The sequence below is a fragment of the Phyllobates terribilis genome, unplaced genomic scaffold, assembly GCF_046119375.1.
Source record: "Phyllobates terribilis strain yellow unplaced genomic scaffold, ASM4611937v1 Scaffold_3__8_contigs__length_932513732, whole genome shotgun sequence".
Lineage (NCBI taxonomy): Eukaryota > Metazoa > Chordata > Amphibia > Anura > Dendrobatidae > Phyllobates > Phyllobates terribilis.
The window spans coordinates 469,520,140-469,535,098 of NW_027362763.1; the positions used below are offsets into that span (position 1 = coordinate 469,520,140).

The 14,959-nt window shown below is 43.4% G+C and overlaps 1 protein-coding gene across 4 annotated transcripts in view; it reads left to right on the top strand.

The window, feature by feature from the left end:
- Positions 1-13,219, top strand: part of LOC141259599 (uncharacterized) — a 248,968-nt gene extending 235,749 nt beyond the window's left edge. For 2 of the 4 annotated variants that reach the window (XM_073675830.1, XM_073675833.1), the window contains 4 exons: positions 143-263; positions 3,564-3,620; positions 11,313-11,440; positions 12,997-13,218. In XM_073675830.1, the coding sequence (XP_073531931.1) occupies positions 143-263; positions 3,564-3,620; positions 11,313-11,440; positions 12,997-13,089 (399 nt within the window). In that variant the 3' untranslated portion in view covers positions 13,090-13,218. Of the gene's footprint in view, positions 1-142; positions 264-3,563; positions 3,621-11,312; positions 11,441-12,996 lie in introns of all 4 variants that reach the window. The other 2 variants (XM_073675832.1, XM_073675834.1) reach the window with 2 other exon arrangements.
- Positions 13,220-14,959: the final 1,740 nt, after the last annotated feature.

Genomic DNA, 14,959 nt, shown 5'->3' on the forward strand with positions numbered 1-14,959 from the left:
GCAAAAACGGGTAAATTGTTTGACATGTGGTAATATAATTTATACCAAAAATAGTGATTAATCTGGTTAGTCATATTGGACTGCTATTAATTTGAACACTACTGTATAGAAATTCCTAAAGCATATTCATTTCTTTGTGTAGATCAAATCTCAGCTAATACAGGAGCGCAGCTTAAAACTGGATGCTTTTCAGCGTGTAGATGAACTACAGAGCCAAGTGTATGACATGGAAACGGCGTCTTCTCTGCGAACCTCACCTGGAGGTAAAAAGTCAATATAAAATTCATTCTTGTAAAAAAAAAAAAGTGTCACATGCAAAACTATAATGCATTATTTAGGCCAGGGGTCTCAAACTCAGCTGGGCATATGGGCCGCACACGGAAAAACATTTAATTTGGGGGCCGCATTATTTGCATGACAAAGTGACATTTTTAGTGATACCATTTTATTTTCTATACACCTTTTGAACTGGTCCTCATCTTGCAGACATGGTCTCCCATCCAGGTCCCCCATACTGCAGACATGGTCTCCCATCCAGGTCCCCCATACTGCAGGCATGGTCTCCCATCCAGGTCCCCCATACTGCAGACATGGTCTCCCATCCAGGTCCCTCATATTGCAGACATTGTCTCCCATCCACATACCCCATATTGCAGACATGGTCCCCCATCCAGGTCCCCCATATTGCAGACATGGTCCCCCATCCAGGTCCCCCATATTGCAGACATGGTCCCCCATCCAGGTCCCCCATATTGCAGACATGGTCCCCCATCCAGGTCCCCCATATTGCAGACGTGGTCCCCCATATTGCAGACATGGTCCCCCATATTGCAGACATGGTCTCCCATCCAGGTCACCCATATTGCAGACATGGTCCCCATATTGCAGACATGGTCTCCCATCCAGGTCCCCCATTTTGCAGACATGGTCCCCCATATTGCAGACATGGTCTCCCATATTGCAGACATGGTCTCTCATACTGTGCACAGGGTCCCCGTCCCCCCATACTGCGCACAGGGTCCCCGTCCCCCCATACTGCGCACAGGGTCCCCGTCCCCCCATACTGCGCTCAGGGTCCCCGTCCCCCCATACTGCGCTCAGGGTTCCCGTCCCCCCATACTGCGCTCAGGGTCCCCATCCCCCCCATACTGCGCTCAGGGTCCCCGTCCCCCCATACAGCGGTCAGGGTCCCCGTCCCCCCATACAGCGCTCAGGGTCCCCGTCCCCCCATACTGCGCTTAGGGTCCCCGTCCCCCCATACTGCGCTCAGGGTCCCCGTCCCCCCATACAGCGCTCGGGGTCCCTGTCCCCCCATACTGCGCTCAGGGTGCCCCCCTCCCAATACTGAACACAGGTCCCCTGTGCTGTATTTCACATGACAGAGAAAAAAAAAAGATTCTCACCTGTCCTCCGTTCCGTCGGAGTCCTTTCTGCACCTGTGGCCCGCAGGCACAGACCCTGTAGCGATTGCGGCTCTCTCCAGCAGCCGCCGACATCAGCGCTGTAATGCAGTGTATTGCCGCGCAGAGACCGGCTCTCTGCACAGCAATACCAGTGTCAGCCACCGGCCTATCAGAGGCCAGCAGCTGACATCTGCGCATGGCAGTGACGTCATACGCCGCTGCGCTGGGACGCAGAGGTCAGCTGCTGGCCTCTGACAGGCCGGCGGCTGACACTGGTATTGTTGTGCAGAGAGCCTGTCTCTGCGCGGCAATACACTGCACTACAGCGCTGATGTTGGCGGCTGCTGGAGAGAGCCGCGATCGTTACGGGGTCTGTGCCTGCGGGCCGCAAGAAGCAGCCGGAGGGCCGCGTGTTTGAGACCCCTGATTTAGGCTATGAACACATTGCACTGCCAAAGATCGCTGTATTGTTTTGGCTATATTACAAAATGATGAAAGCGAATGTGGTTCCATTGCAACACACAAACAGATGCATCAGTGACATGCAAGTAAAAGTTGCTTTGTAACTGTAATCTTAAAGGGGTTTTCCCATGAACAAAGTTCATTTTAATCAATCAATCTTGGAATAATAATAAGTTTCCTGTGTTAAAAATTGTTCCTGTGCTGAGATAATCTTATAAATGCGCCCCTGCTGTGTACTGTGTAATGGCTGTGTCTGACCATGCGGGAACATGGTCTGATCATAACACAGCTCCTGGGCAGGGGAGGACGCAAAAGAGAGTATCTAGACAGGACAGCACAGGATCACAGCTGTTTGTTTTGTGAGGTAGCACATTTTTTTCTGTGAGGTAAAACATTATTTTTAAATAGCCAGGGAAATGTTTTACCTCATACAAAGCAGGAGCTGCGATCCCATGCTGTCCTGTCTGTATACTCTTTTGTTTCCTCCCCTGCCAGTAGATGTGGTATGATCAGACCATATTCCTGCACGGTCAGACACATCCATTACACAGTACACAGCAGGGGCACATGTATAAGATTATCTCAGCACAGGAACATTTTATTTAAACTCATCCAATTGTGGAACTTATTATTATTCCAAGATCTACTGATTAAAAAGTACTTTGTTTGTGAGATGACTCCTTTTAAACAGATGTTGGAGCATATTTATCAAGCTAAACATGCCAGAATCCTGGCATAATTTGCATTAAAAAACCTGCCTTTCGTTACATGCAACATATTTCTGATTTTTCAGACTTGTCTGGTTAGTGGCGTGGCCTCACTGAAAAGGGGCGTGGGTTGCCAAAAAAGTGGCATGGTTTAAAGTGTGACACAATGCACCAAAAATTCCGACAAAATTGTGGCACACTTTTCTGACACACCCAAAGCAAACTAATAGGTGGTGTGAACTTAGACTAGACAGTCTTAAAATTAGACAGATTTATCAAACAGCGTGAACTGTTGTGATAATATGGAGCATTTTAAGACTGTCTTTTGTAACCCCATTGTCTTGATATATAGCTGTTTGCTGTAGACGTGGCCTAAGGCTCCCATACTGTACTCACACTTTACTTTTGCTGTGCTTTAAATGTTCAGAACATGTTCTTGGGGTCCTTTATAAACCGTATTTGCATGGAAGGGCATGGCTTTATAGCAGTACTGCAGAATATAGTGATTCCTAAATGTCACCATTGGTTATAGCAAGGGTGGACACAGACAGAACAGGGCCTCGGTGCAAGAATAATATATGGGTCCTTTGCAGTCCAATAGCTCATCATAATGCACAATTCCACTTGCTTTGGAGGCGGAAATGGGCCCAATTACCACTTGTTCCCGTGTGCAGCTGTACAGGTTGTTCCAATGGTATGTCCACCTCTAGTATTGTAAAATAAAAATGCAAAATGACCCCAGTTGATCTGAAAATTTGTCTTCTGAACCAAGTATAAACATTAAAATAGACACAAAAGAAATCTGTGATGTTACTAAACCAAAGATTACAGCAACCACGGAGAAAGGCCAGGGTAGCATATAACCACTGCTGTGAAATCTGCCTCCCCGACTGGTCCTAAAAACTGGGGGCAACACACAGTTTGAGAAGCACTTAGACACTTGTACAGGACAACAGGATAAATCAAGAGTTAATAACACTTATTTTTTTAGGACTCAGAAAGACATCAGGCTCCCTCATGTCTCGCATTTCTAGGAGTCATTCAGCAGGTATGAAAGTTTTCCTCATAAAGAAAATGGGAGAATTTTAACTGCAAACTTTTTTTTTCTGATGAACCGTGATTACAGGGCTTGCAGGGTTGTAACTGTGGCATGATAGTATTTTACACAATGAATTGTAAGAACATCTGGCAAAACATCTCTCTCGTATTAGGTTATGTGTGCATGATGAGTATTTAGGTGCAGAAATTTCTGCAGTGTTTCTGCACCTCTTGGCAGCAAAAAGGCTGTGGAAATTCTGCGCGTTTTTGATGCGTTTTTGCCCTGAATTTTTGGCAGTGCATTCCCTATGGAATACGCAGCCAAAAAAACGCACAAAGAATTGACATGCTGCAGTTTAAACTCATATGAAAGCCGGACAGGAAAAATACTGATCATGTGCACAGATCTTCAAAATTCTCATAGACAATGCTTGCATAAGGATTCCCATGCATTTTTTACACCAATTCCTTGCGGAAAAAATGCATCAAAAATGCAAAGTGTGCACAGGGCCTTACTCTCTCTTTCGCGCTCTTGCTTAAAGTATGATGTGTATTTCTCTACAGATTTTTATTTTCAATTTGTGGGATAACCCGTTTAATATATTAGTTAGGCCGCAGTCAGACGGCCATATAAATTGGACTGCAGTGTTCAGACTGGTGTACCCAAACATGAAAGCTGGATAGAAATATATCAAGCTGTCACGCTTGGGTTGGGAGAGCCGCCGGCCAGTCCATGCGATCTTGGTCCGATTTATACGGCAGTCTGACTCCAACCTTATAGTGAACGGAAAACAGTGTGAAACAAAAAATTACAAAAATGCACAATGGAATTACGTTTTTAGTTTTTTTTCAATCCTCTACTTAAAAATAAAGGAATAAAGGGCAATGAACTAATTACATGAACTCCTATCTGATGCCACTGAAAACTACACAAAGTACAATGGTATATGAAAAACAGAAGCCACCATGTAACTATATTGATGGAAAAATAAAAAATGATGGCGCTTGAAAAAGAATAAAAAAGCAACAACAATAGAAAACAAAACAATTGGTCCTCAAAATAGGTCTAGTCTGTAATGGGTTAAATTGTGGAGCTAGAATTACAAAATGCAGGATATTGAGATACTAAATAACTGGGTGTTGCATTCAGTATATAATTACATGTAATCTTGGGAGAGAAGCAGCCTGGGTCAGTTTCTGATGGTCAGTATTCAAGATGTAGTGTTGAGCCCCACAGAAGTCTTTAAGTCTCAGCTCGTAAGTGATTGTTTTATTCTCTTCATAAAGGGAACCAGTCACTTGATTCATGCTGTCCAAATCGTGGGCACTATGAATTAGGCACTGGCTGCACAATTACAGCCAGGTATGTTTTTATACATACACATATGGGAGAGACTTGTCAAACACATGGAGCTGGGCGAGGAGAAGCCGCAGCGGACACATCTCATCACTCCCGGACGCAGCGTTGCCAACTTGACTTTTTTTTTTCTGCACAGCTTATCAAAAATGACACAGACAATATTTTTTATTGTATGAAGACATCTGCTGCATTCACTGTAAACGGATGATAATGACATTGAAAATAATCTGTGGAATTTTCTTCAGCCACAAAGAATCAAATTTATGTTTACAGATAGGGTAAAAAAAGTGCCCTAGTTTCACAGAAAGTACAGGAATTTCTGAAAAATATTAAGATTTCAGAGTCCTCAGTGGTTGATACCTTTTAATGGCTAACTGAAAAGATGGTAACAAGTTGCAAGCTTTCAAGACTACTCAGGCCTCTTCATCAGGCATAGTATAACACAAAATCTGAAGAGTCACATATTTATACACAATAGGAAACAGAAATAATGCAATAGATGAGACAGGTGAAGTAAAGCAGAGCTATTACTATGGAAGAGAGATAAATAGTTCTGGCTGTAAATATTGGATTAGTTTATTATTATCCGGTGACTGAGGTCTGGTCCAGGGTTGTGATGACCCCACAGTTCTGAGGAGCAATTTCTGGACGGTTGACAACCCAGCCTGGATGGATTTTTAAAGAGGTTGCCTGGGAATTTAACATTGATGGCCTATTAGGATAGATCATTAATATCTGATTGCTTGGGGTTGCGACACTCGGCATCCTCGCGATCAGCTCTCCCCCGTGTCGGACGGAACTGCTCAATAAAGGAACTTCACAGCTCTGTTGACGGAATAGTGGCCACGGCCGGGTACTGCACATCCGACCCCTATTGTGGATGTGGTGTTAATAAGTTCTTCTGCTATGAACTTGTATGCAGCAAAATATTTGTAACATGTTCTAGCATTTTCCTCTAGTCAAACATTATATATTAAGTCATTATATTCTGTGGTGACTGGTATTGTCAGTGCTTACAATCATGTATCATGTATCACACATGATCAGCAGCTTCTCTTCAGCTCCAGATCTGCGATATAAGAGCACTTCTATTTGGTACGAGGGTCAGTCAATAAGTAATGCCTCCTATTTTTTTTTCTCCTTAAATAAGGTAGTTATGTTAAATATTCGAATTTGGCACAATTCCTCAAACCTTCTTCTCCAATCCACAGCAATTGCAACTTCCTGCACCAACAGGTGGCAGGACTGTATCCGTTTGCAAAACGGCTGACATCGATGTTCGTATTAGACAACGTTCTGTGATTGAATTTTTGCATGCAGAAGGTGAAACGCCCATTCGAATTCATGAGAGACTGAAAAATGTGTACGGTGATGCAACAGTGGATGTCAGTACTGTTAGACGATGGGTTCGTCGCTGTAACACAGCTGAAGGGACATCACCGTTGGCTGACAAAATGCGGAGTGGCAGGCCAGTAACCGCAGTGACTCCAAGCAACATTCAGCGAGTCGATGACATCATTCGTGGTGACCGCCGGGTGACTGCAGATGAATTGTGTGGCATTATCTGCCTCAGTAAAGGCAGTGTGATGAAAATTATTGGCAACTGGGATACAGAAAAGTTTGTGCACGGTGGGTCCCAAGAATGCTTTTTACCATGCTGGAATACATGCCCTTGTTAAACGGTGGACCAAGACTGTGGAAATGGATGGAGATTATATTGAAAAGTGACAAATTAATCGTTAATGTTGTGGTTTTCAACCTATGTAATTGCATTTGAATTTCTTGCCAATTAAAAGGAGAAAAAAAATAGGAGGCAATACTTATTGACTGACCCTCGTATATGTGCATTACAAGGTGTGCTGGATCTGCTCATTCGGCTGCACATAGAGGTAGACACAGGAACACTGTCTCTTTAAATCTTCCTCTGGTTTTATTAAAAGTACTGCATAAAACCAGGGCAACATTAGCAAAACAAACACGGCCTTCCCGGCCTAACAGGTAAACAAAAACATTACGTATGGCACAGTCCTTGTTGCTATGGAAAACCGCCCACTTCAGGAACAATAAACACAACATCCAGCTGTTCTTAACATAAAAACACAGCTCTAGAGCTTTCACCTCCAGGCCTAACCACACACACTGTAGAAAGCTGGGTATTTATCCTCTGGACTCCTCCCACTTTACAGCTGTACAATCATCCTAGCACTAAACATGGCTGATTAAACCCCCTTCATCACTTAGTATGCTAAATGATTTTTCCTAGGTTTATATTACTGAAGCTAACAACTTCAGTGCTAATATCTCCCCTCTAGTACTTTGCCAGTGACTTTGTCACCTATTCCCCCCCCCCCCTCTGCCCAAAGGCAGGGGTTTTGGCACCTTCAGTCACCAAACAGGGATGTCTAGACAGGGCCTCTGCGTTGCCGTGCAGCTTCCCAGTCCTATGTTCCACATGAAAGTTGAAGTCCTGTAGCCCTGAGTTTCAACTCATGGAACGCCATGTCAGCTTTAAGAGACCGTTTGGCCATTGACATCTTCGTGCCCTTAAAAAGGTCAGTCGGGTGCGGCTGTCATGGCGAAATTCAGGATTCACCGCTGATAGTATCCCACCATTCCTAGAAATGCCTGAACCTGTTTCTTGGAGACCGGTTTCGGCCAATTTTGGATTGTCTCCACCTTATTCACTTGCGGCTTTACTTTGCCTCTTCTGACGATGTAGCCCAAGTATTTTCCCTTCTTTTTCCCCATGGCATACTTCTTTGGGTTTATGGTAAACTTCCACTTTCTCAGCGCATCCAACACGGCCTGGATCTACTACAGATGACTTCCCCAATCCGGGCTGAATATCACAATGTAGTCGAGGTAAGCTGCAGCATACTTTTTGTAAGGGGCTAAGATCCGGTCCATGACCCTCCGGAAGGTAGCTGGGGCTCCTTGCAGCCCGAACGGAATTATGGTATACAGAAAGCAATCGTCAAGTGTAGAAGAGGCCGTCTTCTCCTTTGCACTTTGAGAGAGAAGGATTTGTCAGTAACCTTTCATTAGGTCCAGGGTTGTGATGTATCTGCCTGACCTTAGCTTCACTATGAGATTATCGATGCGGGGCATTGGATACACATCACATTTCAACACATTTAGTTTCCTGTGGTTGTTGCAGAAATGCACCTCTCCCCCAGGCTTTCGCACAAGGACAGTGGGGCTGGACCAGCCGGTCTTTGACTCCTCAATGACGCCTAGGTTCAACTTTTTTCTCACCTCCTTCAAAATGCTCTCGTAGCGGGCTTTGGGGATTCTATACAGCTGTTGGTTCACCCGCACATGTGGTTCCATAAGCATTTCATGTTCAACCACCTGTGTACGTCTTGGCAACTCCGAAAACAGGTCCTGGTTCCGTTGAAGTTGATCTCGGCATTGTTGTTTCTGGGCTGGTGAAAGTGTCTCTGCCACTGTGACATCCTCAGTGTGCCCTCCTGGCTCACGAGGGTCACCAAACTTCCTGAGTCTAGTAGTCCAGTCTTTTACAGGCCATTCACTTTTACAGGACAAGCTTGGGGCCCCTTGCAAGGTGGACACACTGCAAGCTGGATATGCGTAGAATGAACACTGGCGTCCCATGCTACAGTCCATTTGCTCAGTGGTCAGAAGACAATGGGCAGCTATATTACCTGGGCCTTGACGTCTCCAGCAATTTACTTCCTCCAATGTGGCCCTTGGCATGACCTCCCCTGCCCCCTTAGACTTTGGACGCTCCACCCCCTTTTTAACCTCCATCTCCCAGTATGGAGTGGGTTGCCTCTCCAAGGACCCGTCGACCCCCTGATACCTTTCGACCAGTCCGACCAAGTCATCAGCTTTTCGGGGATCTTCCTTGGCAACCCACGTCTGCATCGGGCTCGGAAGGGAGTGCACAAACCGATCCATTACAACTCGCTCCACTATCTGCGTTGATGTAGAGGACTCCGACTGTAACCAATTTTGGACGAGGAGCAGCAGATCAAACATTTGGGAGCGGGGAGGTTTGTCACGGTGATATGCCAAGCGGTGGACCTGTAGTGCCCTGAAATATATTGTCACCCACCAGGCTCGCCAAAATTTCTGTTTTAAATTTTTCATATTCTTTGGCGTCCTGTAAGGCTACATCATAGTAGGCCTTTTGTGGCTCCCCCATTAAGCATGGCGTATGGCGCCAGGACTTCCGCCCACTGCTCTGGCGGGGAGAGCGGGGGGACACGCAGAACCCACCACTGTTATTGTTACAGATGACAATGGAGAGATCACACAGATCCCATCACTGTCACAAGTATGTCAAGGGAACTCAACTCTGCTGCCTCCAATCGTCAGGACAATTACGCAATTCTCTGACGATTGATGGACGAGACCACGGCTGCTTCCACTACTAGACTGGTTATTGGTGAACTAACAGTGAGCATATGGTACATACACCTCCGATACCAATGCATCGAATATATGTATATACCCCCCGTATGGTCACAGCAATAACATAAGAACTACTACTGTAGCTGCCACCACCAATCGTTTATACAGGCTGATTGGACACCCATTACAGGTAGCTTATGGATTCAGGGGTGCAGTTTACAGAGCAAGAGGAACAGAGCTATTACATTTCATTTATTTAATCCAGAAAGGTAGGCAGCATTTTTTTAAAAATATATATACAAAGATGATACAAAATGGTATAAACAATACGATATACAGTGGGGTAAATAAGTATTTGATCCCTTGCTGTTTTTGTAAGTTTGCCCACATTGAGAGATAGAATATCCCAAAATAAAATCAAGAAAATCACATTTTATAAATTAGATACATTTTTTGCATTTTGCAGTGAGAAATAAGTATTTGATCCCTCTGGCAAACAACACTTAATACTTGGTGGCAAAACCCTTGTTGGCAAGCACAGCAGTCAGACTTTTTTGTAGTTGATGATGAGGTTTGCGCACATGTCGGGAGGAATTTTGGTCCACTCCTCTTTACAGATCATCTCTAAATCATTAAGATTTTGAGGCTGTCGCTTGATGTATTCTGCCACCACCATATTTCACTGTTGGGATTGCATTGGGCATGTGATGAGCAGTGCCTGGTTTTGTCCACACATACCGCTTAGAATTATCACCAAAAAGTTCTATCTTCGTCTCATGAGACCAGAGAATCTTATTTACGATAGTCTGGGAGTCCTTCATGTGTTTTTGAGCAAACTCTATGCGGGCTTTCATATGTCTTGCACTGAGGAGAGGCTTCCGTTGGGCCACTCTACCATAAAAGCCCGACTGGTGGAGGGCTGCAGTGATAGTTGACTTTGTGGAACTTTCTTCCATCTCCCTACTGCATCTCTGGAGCTCAGCCACTGTGATCTTGGGGTTCTTCTTTACCTCTCTCACCAAGGCTCTTCTCCCATGATTGCTCAGTTTGGCTGGACGGCCAGGTCTAGGAAGACTTCTGGTGGTCCCAAACTTCTTCCATTTAAGGATAATGGAAGCCACTGTGCTCCTAGGAACCTTGAGTAATGCAGAAATTATTTTGTAACCTTGGCAAGATCTGTGCCTTGCCACAATTCTGTCTCTGAGCTCCTTGGGCAGTCCCTTTGAGCTCATGATTCTCATTTGGTCCGACATGCACTGTGAGCTGTGAGGTCTTATATAGACAGGTGTGTGCCTTTCCAAATCAAGTCCTATCAATTTAATTAAACACAGCTGGACTCCAATGAAGGAGTAGAACCATCTCATGGAGGATTACAAGGAAATGGACAGCATGTGACTTAAATATGAGTGTCTGAGCATAGGGTCTGAATACTTATGACCATGTGATATTTCAGTTTTTCTTTTTTAATAAATTTGCAAAAATGACTACATTTCTGTTTTTTTCCAGTTAAGATGGGGTGCAGAGAGTACATTAATGAGAAAAAAAATGAAGTTTTTAGAATTTACAAAATGGCTGCAATGAAACAAAGAGTGAAAAATGTCAAGGGGTCTGAATACTTTCTGTACCCTGTAAGAATACCTGTACCTATAATAATATACACCAGACTTATCCTGTAAGAATACCTGTACCTATAATAATATACACCAGACCTACCCTGTAAGAATACCTGTACTTATAGTAATATACACCAGACCTACCCTGTATGAATACCTGTACCTATAATAATATACACCAAACCTACCCTGTAAGAATACCCATCCTTTACATATTAAACCTCCTGCACTGAAGCTATGACTTTGTACAGAGAAGATGTTAATCACACAGAGTGGGCTGATTACAGCACTTGGAGCTTGGAGAACTTGAACAATTAGAGGCCGTTTTTTTAACATTTTTCTTTTTATATAGCACCTACATTTATGTCATCTGAAACATTGCATTCCAACCAAGAAATATGGGATCCTCTGCAGTATTTTCCATCAGCAGAAGCAAGATCCCACATCCAAGGAGAGAGGAGAATCCAGAGGCCTAAAACGGTGAGAATTAGTATCTGATGTCTGCATTTTTAAATATTTATACGTGTAGAAGACCCAGCATAGTTTTGCAATGTCATTATAAAGTATGGGGAAAGATGTTGACGAATTGTAACTTTCCAAGTATTCACTGGCGTTGCCACTACAGTGGAGAACCTGCTCCACTTACTGCCTGCCTTTTATACACAATGCGTATTTGTAACTCCACTTCATTGTACATAACGGCACATCTACATTATTCACATTGTGTGCACAATTTTTAGGCAAGTGAGTATTTTGACCATATAATTATTTTTATGCAGATTTCACAACTCCAAGCTGTATAAACTTGAATGTTAATTGGATGAAGCAGATCAGGTGATGTGTATTTGTGCAATGAGGGAGGATGCGGCCTAAGGATATAACACCCTTTTATCAAGGTGTGCAAAATTATTGGGCAGCTAGTTTTCCTTAGGCAAAATAGGCGAAAGAAGAGATTTTCCCAACTCTGAAATGACAAAAAATGTTAAAAGTCTTTCAGAGGGATGCAGCACTCTTGATATTGCTAAGATATTGGGGTGCCATCAAAGGTTTTGTTGCAAATAGTTAACGGCTCAAAAATCCTTTTGAGAAAAAAAAGAGGCACATTAACTGCCAAAGATTCAAGAAAAATCAAATGTGAAATGTCCAGCAACCCATTATCCTGCAGTGCTGTCATATTCCAGACCTGCAATCTCCTTGGAGAGCCCAGAAAAACAAGGTGTTTAGTGCTCAGAGACATGGCCAAGGTAAGGAAGGCTGAAACATAAGTTGAAATGTCAAGACTGGGCCAAGAAATATCTGATGACAGATTTTTCAAAGGTTATATGGACTGATGAGATGAGAATGACTCTTGATGGACCAGATGGATGGGCCTGTGGCTGGATTAGTAACGGACACAGACCTCCACTTCAACTCAGATGCCAGCAAGGTGGAGGTGGGGTACTGCTATGGGTTTTTGTTGAAAAAATGATGTTCGTGTTGGAACTTTTTGGATTGAAGATGGACTGATGCCAATTTTTAAATGACACTGTCTTCAAGCTGTGGTACAGGAAAAAGTCTGCATCTTTCAAGAAAACCATGATTTTTATGCATACACACAGAGAAAAGTCCTTTATTTGTACAAAACACTTTTAGCCCTTTATTACCTTTAGCAAATAAAATATTCCAAAGTGGTCCGCAGTAAATCCATCTCACGTTGATCTCCAACTCTGCTACATCCGGATATGTGTTGAGCAGTGACATAATGCAACCCCTCAGCACACCAGCAAAAATACACTGACAGTAGCGTTTGAATCTGGCTGCTGCAAGCGCTGATGTCACTAAGGTTATCGCAGTTCATAGCCAATGAACTGCGGTAACCTTACTTTTACATTCTTAAATATTCAGGTTTATTTTGGTTTGACTGACAGCACTGTAGTTGAATAAAATTAATCATCAAAAATACAAATTGCCAAATAATTGTGCACACTGTGTCAGCCTATAACATGTCTTTAGTTTTGTTTATGGTGCAGTGAACCGATGTCCTTTTAACTTTCCAGGTACCCAGCAGATACCGAATCCTTGAGCGGACGGACAGCACATCACAAACCATTCTCACACAGCTCCATGAACTCAGGCTCAGTACTAAATGATATCCGTTACCTAGTAGACCTGCTACCCACATCAACCAGGCATTCCTATGCTTTATTTTTTTCTAGCTGATACTGCATTGACTATACTTGTGTGATTATACTTGTATGTATGTGTGTGTGTGTATATATATATATATATATATATATATATATATATATATATATATATATATATATATATATATATACAGAACAGACCAAAAGTTTGGACACACCTTCTCATTTAAAGATTTTTCTGTATTTTCATGACTTTGAAAATTGTACATTCACACTGAAGGCATCAAAACTATGAATTAACACATGTGGAATTATATACTTAACAAAAAAGTGTGAGACAACTGAAAATATGTCTTATATTCTAGGTTCTTCAAAGTAGCCACCTTTTGCTTTGATGACTGCTTTGCACACTCTTGGCATTCTCTTGATGAGCTTCAAGAGGTAGTCACCGGAAATGGTTTTCACTTCACAGGTGTGCCCTGTCAGGTTTAATAAGTGGGATTTCTTGCCTTATAAATGGGGTTGGGACCATCAGTTGTGTTGTGCAGAAGTCAGGTGGATACACAGCTGATAGTCCTACTGAATAGACTGTTAGAATTTGTATTATGGCAAGAAAAAAGCAGCTAAGTAAAGAAAAACGAGTGGCCATCATTACTTTAAGAAATGAAGGTCAGTGAGTCTGAAAAATTGGGCAAACTTTGAAAGTGTCCCCAAGTGCAGTTGCAAAAACCATCAAGCGCTACAAAGAAACTGGCTCACATGAGGACCGCCCCAGGAAAGAAAGACCAAGAGTCACCTGTGCTTCTGAGGATATGTTTATCCGAGTCACCAGCCTCAGAAATCGCAGGTTAACAGCAGCTCAGATTAGAGACCAGGTCAATGCCACACAGAGTTCTAGCAGCAGACACATCTCTACAACAACTGTTAAGAGGAGACTTTGTGCAGCAGGCCTTCATGGTAAAATAGCTGCTAGGAAACCACTGCTAAGCACAGGCAACAAGCAAAAGAGACTTGTTTGGGCTAAAGAACACAAGGAATGGACATTAGACCAGTGGAAATCTGTGCTTTGGTCTGAAGAGTCCAAATTTGAGATCTTTGGTTCCAACCACCGTGTCTTTGTGCGACGCAGAAAAGGTGAACGGATGGACTCTGCATGCCTTGTTCCCACCGTGAAGCATGGAGGAGGAGGTGTGATGGTGTGGGGGTGCTTTGCTGGTGACACTGTTGGGGATTTATTCAAAATTGAAGGCATACTAAACCAGCATGGCTACCACAGCATCTTGCAGCAGCATGCTATTCCATCCGGTTTGCGTTTAGTTGGACCATCATTTATTTTTCAACAGGACAATGACCCCAAACACACCTACAGGCTGTGTAAGGGCTGTTTGACCAAGAAGGAGAGTGATGGAGTGCTACGCCAGATGACCTGGCCTCCACAGTCACCAGACCTGAACCCAATCGAGATGGTTTGGGGTGAGCTGGACCGCAGAGTGAAGGCAAAAGGGCCAACAAGTGCTAAGCATCTCTGGGAACTCCTTCAAGATTGTTGGAAGACCATTTCCGTTGACTACCTCTTGAAGCTCATCAAGAGAATGCCAAGAGTGTGCAAAGCAGTCATCAAAGCAAAAGGTGGATACTTTGAAGAACCTAGAATATAAGACATATTTTCAGTTGTTTCACACTTTTTTGTTGCGTATATAATTCCATATGTGTTAATTCATAGTTTTGATGCCTTCAGTGTGAATGTACAATTTTCAAAGTCATGAAAATACAGAAAAATCTTTAAATGAGAAGGTGTGTCCAAACTTTTGGCCTGTACTGTATATATATATACAGCTTTGGTTTGTCCTTCCGTGATCTGCACTGTTCTACT